At 53.7% G+C, this 7791-nt stretch overlaps 1 protein-coding gene across 1 annotated transcript in view; it reads left to right on the forward strand.

Annotated features, from left to right (window-relative positions):
* The window catches only part of EPHA2 (EPH receptor A2), a 42958-nt gene extending 36088 nt beyond the window's left edge, over nt 1-6870 (forward strand). Inside the window, exons 9-16 of the mRNA XM_018574418.1 lie at nt 14-133; nt 1942-2127; nt 2216-2277; nt 2383-2598; nt 3389-3538; nt 3635-3828; nt 4715-4870; nt 6696-6870. Of these exons, the coding sequence (XP_018429920.1) occupies nt 14-133; nt 1942-2127; nt 2216-2277; nt 2383-2598; nt 3389-3538; nt 3635-3828; nt 4715-4870; nt 6696-6801 (1190 nt within the window). The 3' untranslated portion in view covers nt 6802-6870. The remainder of the gene's footprint in view (nt 1-13; nt 134-1941; nt 2128-2215; nt 2278-2382; nt 2599-3388; nt 3539-3634; nt 3829-4714; nt 4871-6695) is intronic.
* The last annotated feature ends 921 nt before the right edge of the window (nt 6871-7791 follow it).

A 7791-nucleotide genomic window follows, 5' to 3' on the forward strand; every position in this document is an offset into this window, starting at 1 on the left:
TTCTTTGCAGAAGTGAAGCCTTTGAAGACCTACGTGGACCCTCACACATACGAAGACCCCAACAAGGCCGTGCTGAAATTCACCACCGAGATTTCCCCCAATGCCATCACTCGGCAGAAGGTCATTGGAGCAGGTGAGGAACCCGGGTGGGAAGTAAGGACTTGCGCCAATCAGACCGTCCTTTTCTCTCTGGCCAATGGGAGGCCTCAAGCATCAAGCTGTAGAATGGATATTTATATAACTAACTATATATATATATATAATCTGGCCACTCGGTGTATATAATCATCCGGCCACTCGGTGTATATAATCATCCGGCCACTCGGTGTATATAATCATCCGGCCACTCAATAATGCATTCCAGTGTGCGTAGAAAAAATTCCCTTTGCTGACGGAGTTTCGTGGGGCTTTTGTAGACTTGTCGTATTCCCGCGCTATGTATCATTGCCTGCCGAGTCTGAGACGAGACCAAACGTCCCCGAGTCCTTTTCTGTTTGACTCCTTCCTGTCATCCTTGATTGCCGCTGGTTGAGCACAGACCAGTTTTTAGTTTAAATGCGACTGCGCTTCAACTCAATGAAGGGCATCAGATTACCGGTCTGTACAAATATATATATAGCCGCCGCTGCCGTTTCAGCTTGTTTATACGACCGTTGAAGATCGGGTCAAGTTCATGTGCTGAACAGATTAGGACTATACCCTACGAGGCCGCACGTCAAAGATTAACACGTTGCTTGTATCTAAAAAGTGTTAACATAGAACTCTCCCCGTTCTTAATGCTTTATCAAAAAGAAAAGCTTTGTGTAGACTTTTTTTTTAAATTTTAATTGGTTTTTGTGTTTTTATTGTTGGGACTTGCAAACCTTTAGCCCCAACGAGGGTGCAAGAAAAGATCTTTCTGACCAACTTGGTTGGAAAATAAGGAAAGTACGTACGCTATATCGGCCAGACATATGTTCACTGGCCTCCAAATGATGGAGCTCAGGGGTCTCCAGTGAAGGTTCTGGTGATCCTCCATCATACAAAGACATTGTAGACAGTTGGGCTCTTCCAGCCTTGTGGTCACAGTTTGGTGAAGACCCTTTTCTGTTCCACCCATGACTGTCCCCTGTGTACAAAGCCAGCTCTCTAAAGACATGGTGTGACCAGTTTTTGAAGGCCATTCGAGTTCCTCCAGACCAGAGCCCAGACCTCAACCGTGTGGAACATCTTATGGAATATGGCAATGCCCTATGGCACATAGGTGTTCCATAGGAGTTATTGGTTCAGGTGCCCAAAACCAGCTCCATAAAGACATGGTGTGACCAGTTTGTGAAGGCCATTCGAGTTCCTCCAGACCAGAGTCCAGACCTCAACCCTGTGGAACAAGGGAACACCTTATGGAACATGGGGATGCCCTATGGAACATAGGTGTTCCATAGGAGTTATTAGGTTCAGGTGCCCAAAACCAACTCCATAAAGACTTGGTGTGGAGGAACCCTTACCTCAACCCTACTGATCACCTTTTGGGATGAATTGGAATGATGATTGTGAGCCAGATCTTCTCATCCAACATGCGTACCTGACCTCACCAATGGGACAAATTCCCACAGACACCCTCCAAAATCATGTGGAAAGTCTTCCGAGAAGAGTGGAGGATGGTATAGCCACAGAGGACAACTTCATTTCAACGGCCATGGGGGGAAAACTCTGTTAACGGCCATGGGGGGGGGCGGGGGGGGCGAAAGGGCAACTCCACATTAATGGCCATGGTTTTGGAATGGGATGTCGAGCAGTCTGGAGAAGTTTTGACCATTTTATAGTGTTTTAGCCTTAATTACTTCAAAGACTGTTTTGTTTAGAGCTCCATTCAATCAAAACTTTAAAAGGGCCCAAGGCCCACAAAGGAGGGTTCTGAGAAAGCCAGGTCCATTGCTCACAAGTCTGCTTTTGCTCTTCCAGGGGAATTCGGAGAAGTCTTTAAGGGGATCCTGAAGCTTCCGGGGAAAAAGGAGAATCCGGTGGCCATTAAGACGCTGAAGGCCGGCTACACGGAGAAGCAGCGGATCGATTTCCTGAGCGAGGCCAGCATCATGGGCCAGTTCTGTCACCACAACATCATCCGTCTGGAAGGAGTGGTCTCCAAATGTAAGCATGGACCATTGTATCATATTTCCCATTGGCTTCTTTATCCCCATTGGTGCAACCCCTGATGTTGGCTTTTGTGTCCCTGTAGATAAACCGATGATGATCATTACAGAACACATGGAGAACGGAGCTCTGGACAAATTCCTAAAGGTGAGAATTGTGGAATTCTGTTTTTTGGTTTGTTCCAAATGACCGCGTTAAGAAATCCAGCTCATGATGGACGAACCCTTCATTTCGTGCTTTTTCTTCCTACAGGACAACGACGGAGAGTTCAGCCCCATCCAGCTGGTCGGCATGCTGCGCGGCATTGCCGGCGGCATGAAGTATCTCTCCGAGATGAACTACGTCCACCGCGATCTGGCCGCCCGGAACATCCTGGTCAACAGCCAGCTGGTCTGCAAAGTCTCCGACTTCGGCCTGTCCCGGGTTCTGGAGGACGACCCCGAAGCCACATACACAACCAGCGTAAGTGTGCGCAGGGGCACGTGCCGGCGGCGGGGAGTTTCGAGAATTGTTTTTGTTTAGTTTGAAAAGCTGGCAGATTCTTGACGCGCCTCCCGAAAGCAAGAGACAAATACCAGAGCCTTGTCTGCCGTGAATGGAGCCGTTTCTAAATGGGTGAAAAAAAATGTTGCTGGGTGACTATTTGTGGCAGATCACGCTGTGACCGCTCAGGAATGTTTATTAAAGTGTGACAACTATTTAGTTTAGGTTAAAAAAGAAAATACTATCCCTTAAAGGAGAAGTATGGGGGTCAGTGTTTTTCCCCATAGTTCTCCTTAGGGTAACGGGAGGACACAAACTAGCGTCCTCCCGTCACCCAAAGCTCAGTGTATAGGGAGCTACAGCTTGCGGTATACAGAGACGCCGGAGCGGATCCCGACATCGATGTCGAGATCCGCCCAGCTGCGTACGAGCGCCTGTATGTGTTCTCTCACCTCCCGATCTACTGAGCCGACCTGTGACAGTCTCATTGTCAGAGGTCGGCTAGAACTATGAGGAGTGAAAATCGCTTATCTCATAGTTCTCCTTTTAAAAGAGGCAAAATGTAGCCTTCACGCTATGGGCGGAGACGTGCGTTTTACTCATCCGCGTCCTTGTTATCACCAGTCACACTCTCCTCACCACGGCCGTCCACGTTCTGGTGGTGATACATTGTATCGTTGTCTTTTCTAATGGAAGATGTTTATCTCGCCTTCTGCGATCACATTGTAGCTGATCACTTACAATACCCAAATATTTTTTTTTTTTGTTCCTCCAGGGCGGGAAGATCCCGATCCGATGGACCGCCCCCGAGGCCATCTCCTACCGGAAGTTTACATCCGCCAGTGACGTGTGGAGTTACGGCATTGTCATGTGGGAAGTGATGTCGTACGGCGAGCGCCCTTACTGGGAGATGTCCAATCAGGAGGTGCGTTTTGGCTCGGTCTTCACGCTCCTGTAGTTGACGCGTTTTGTGTTAGTTCTTTGTTGCTGACTCCTCGTTTTTGGCCTTTTTTTTTTTCAGGTCATGAAAGCCATTAACGAAGGTTTCCGCCTGCCGGCTCCCATGGAGTGCCCCTCCGCCATCTACCAGCTGATGATGCAATGCTGGCAACAGGAACGCAACCGGCGGCCGAAGTTCCCCGACATTGTCAGCATCCTGGACAAGCTGATCCGAGCCCCCGACTCTCTGAAGACCATGGCTGACTTTGACCCAAGGTGGGTGCGTGCCAAAAACGCTGCAAAATTGGGGAAAGGTGATGGGGCGGACACCTTTTTAAAAGTAGTATTAATGTCTGGGGGCGTTTATTACCTTAATGCATTCTCTGAATTAGGGTAAAAACCGCCCAGTACCTTTTTTTTTTTTTTTCTCTACCCCCAGTCCCCTCCACACTTGTCAGCTGCGCTCGTCCCCGCCGCCGGTCCGAAGCGATCCTCCGCTCCCTGAACTTCCGGGTTGCGGGGGGAGGATACTAATGGCAGAGGAGCCATAGGCTCCTTCTGCCATCAGAGGGAAGGGGCGTGGCCTGCCACAGGGCTGTGTGTGTCTATGGACCCACGCAGCCACTGCGGGCACGGGTACCTCCATTTAGAACGATGGTGGCACCCGTGCAGGGGGCGAGGGGAAGTGCGCTGCGGGGAGCCACTAGAAGACGAGCAATTAGGAACTTTTAAAGAATAACATCAACAGCCTCCAGCAAAGGAGGGTCTCCTTAAAGGAGAAATGTAAAAAAAAAAGTTAGGCTTTAATATCACTTTAAAGTAGAACCTATTTTTAGTTGGGAAACCTGTTTTTTGGCCATCTGGGTTCCTCTTATGTGCCTTGGCCCCTCCCCCTCGCTATTGGTCACTTACATAATGGGCAACCTCCATTGACCGTTGTGGTTCTGATGGAGGTGATTATCTTAGAGGGGAGGGGGGGCAGTACAGATATGAATAGTAGAGTGCTCATTCCCTCTTTAACTGTATTTCTGTGTTTTTAATGGAAACTTTTGAACTTCTTTTATTTTTTCGTGTGTCCCAAATAAAGCCGAATTATTTACACTGATCGTTCTCTAGATTGACAAAAGATCATCTGACCCGTGACTCCGCCCTCTCTCCGCAGAATCTCCATCCGCCTGCCCAGCACCAGCGGATCGGACGGCATGCCCTTCCGGAGCATTGCCGAATGGTTAGAGTCCATCAAGATGCAGCAATATACGGAATGCTTTATGGCTTCTGCTTTCAACACCATGGACAAGGTGATCCTGATGAGCCCTGAGTAAGTGTCCTCCTCCTCCTCCTCCTCCTGCGATGTCGTATAGAGCAGGGGGTATCAAACCTCCAGGCCCTCCAGCTGGGGGTGAAACTACAAATCCCATGATGCATCTCTCATCGGGAGTCGTGGCTGTGAGAATCTTGCAATGCCTCATGGGATTTGTAGTATCACCACAGCCGGAGGGTTGATACCCCTGGTATAGGGAGTAGGGTGGTCTCTGTGGTGGCCCAGCTCCTCCGCCCCTCCACTACAATGTAGCTGCTGCACCCTCAGTACTCCCAGCTGTGGCGAAACCACAAATCCCCTCATACCTCTGCCTTTCAGAGTCATTCCTGTGGCTGTCAGTATTGCAGTGCCTCATGGGACTTGTAGTTCCACAACAGCTGGAGGGCCAGTTGCCTATCATTACTATAGAGTGTCACCTGAGTCTGCTGGGGTAGCCAACATCACATCAAAGATGGCGGCTCCCACCAGCAGCAGTCTCAGTGCTGTTGGATGTCTACACAAGGGAGCCTTTTACATATATTGGGTCATAGCCAAACCTGAGCTGGGGCTCCCCTCACCCTCCGGTAGCTGGGGCTCCCCTCACCCTCCGGTAGCTGGGGCTCCCCTCACCCTCCGGCAGCTGGGGCTCCCCTGACCCTCCGGCAGCTGGGGCTCCCCTGACCCTCCGGCAGCTGGGGCTCCCCTGACCCTCCGGCAGCTGGGGCTCCCCTGACCCTCCGGCAGCTGGGGCTCCCCTGACCCTCCGGCAGCTGGGGCTCCCCTGACCCTCCGGCAGCTGGGGCTCCCCTGACCCTCCGGCAGCTGGGGCTCCCCTGACCCTCCGGCAGCTGGGGCTCCCCTGACCCTCCGGCAGCTGGGGCTCCCCTGACCCTCCGGCAGCTGGGGCTCCCCTGACCCTCCGGCAGCTGGGGCTCCCCTGACCCTCCGGCAGCTGGGGCTCCCCTGACCCTCCGGCAGCTGGGGCTCCCCTGACCCTCCGGCAGCTGGGGCTCCCCTGACCCTCCGGCAGCTGGGGCTCCCCTGACCCTCCGGCAGCTGGGGCTCCCCTGACCCTCCGGCAGCTGGGGCTCCCCTGACCCTCCGGCAGCTGGGGCTCCCCTGACCCTCCGGCAGCTGGGGCTCCCCTGACCCTCCGGCAGCTGGGGCTCCCCTGACCCTCCGGCAGCTGGGGCTCCCCTGACCCTCCGGCAGCTGGGGCTCCCCTGACCCTCCGGCAGCTGGGGCTCCCCTGACCCTCCGGCAGCTGGGGCTCCCCTGACCCTCCGGCAGCTGGGGCTCCCCTGACCCTCCGGCAGCTGGGGCTCCCCTGACCCTCCGGCAGCTGGGGCTCCCCTGACCCTCCGGCAGCTGGGGCTCCCCTGACCCTCCGGCAGCTGGGGCTCCCCTGACCCTCCGGCAGCTGGGGCTCCCCTGACCCTCCGGCAGCTGGGGCTCCCCTGACCCTCCGGCAGCTGGGGCTCCCCTGACCCTCCGGCAGCTGGGGCTCCCCTGACCCTCCGGCAGCTGGGGCTCCCCTGACCCTCCGGCAGCTGGGGCTCCCCTGACCCTCCGGCAGCTGGGGCTCCCCTGACCCTCCGGCAGCTGGGGCTCCCCTGACCCTCCGGCAGCTGGGGCTCCCCTGACCCCCGCAGGGGTTCAGAGCCGGCTCTGCTAGCTTGTAAAAGTTGTTTTATTGGGTAATGTGAGGAAATGATACATTGTAAAACACGGTGAATAATCTGTTACGAGTGAATGATACAAAGTTGCTCATCGCGGTTGGCAGTTTCGCTCTCTGTCTTGTGACTTTTTAACCCCCGAATGTCCTCTCTCTCTCCTCCCGCAGGGACATCAAGCAGTTGGGCATCCGGCTCCCCGGGCACCAGAAGAGGGTCGCCTTCAGCATCATGGGACTCAAAGAACAGGCCAACCAAATGGGGATCCCCATCTGAGGAGGGGGGCAGCGAACGCCGTTCCGACGCCGAAATGCTGCTTTTTCAGCTAAACCGCGACCCGCGCTGGAGCTTAAGAGATATCGGACGCTCGTTAACTGGTGACCGGAATCTTCTCCTCCTCTCTGGACTCGTAGACGCGCCACTCCTGACCTCCCGCTAGAAGGACTTGGTGTGGAGTTCTGTGCTCAGTGATATGCAATGCTACAACCCCCAACACACACAAATGGGTACTGCGGACTATCGGGCGTTTTATGGAGCCGGGAGATGCAATTACGCGTGGACAAAGAGCGCGTCTCCCCGTGGGGGTGGGAGGGAGGGACCTATGGCGGCTTCGTGTGCTGCGCCATGCCGTGTCTTATGCTGGACTGCAGAGCACTTTCTGACGTTCTTTATATATTTTGTTTTATAAAAGAAGCGACGGCCGCTACTGGGCGATACCCGCCACCGCCTTCCTGGCTCCGGGCCGAACCATCTGGACAATTAAAAATAACTTCAGGGCATTCCTGGGAAATTACAAGGTCGGCGTCGGGTTTGCGTCCTCAGATTTTTCTGTGGTTTTAAAAAGGAAAAATGAAACGTTTTCCAGTGTGGTGATTTTTTTTTTATCTCGCTCTCTCTCCTCTTTGGAATGGTACCGCCGGAAGCCACCTCACCGACCATGAAATCACCGCCAGCTGGCAAGAGTCTGCCCGTCTGATGTGCCCGATTTTTAGTAGAGGTCTCATCAGACTCCATAGTTTACATAGAGACTGCGGAATGAAGACGAGGACGGACCAGACCACCCAAAACTGACATCTGATGGATCGGAACACCACATGATGGCTTCCTATTGTATTGATGAATTATGAGGAGCCCCCACCATCCCTGTGCTGAGTTCCCGGGGCTTTACACCTGCTGTGCCCATTATGAGGGGCTCCCACCATCCCTGTGCTGAGTTCCCGGGGCTTTACACCTGCTGTGCCCATTATGAGGGGCTCCCACCATCCC

This window comes from Nanorana parkeri, unplaced genomic scaffold, assembly GCF_000935625.1.
Source record: "Nanorana parkeri isolate BGI_ZX_2015 unplaced genomic scaffold, ASM93562v1 scaffold2951, whole genome shotgun sequence".
NCBI lineage: Eukaryota > Metazoa > Chordata > Amphibia > Anura > Dicroglossidae > Nanorana > Nanorana parkeri.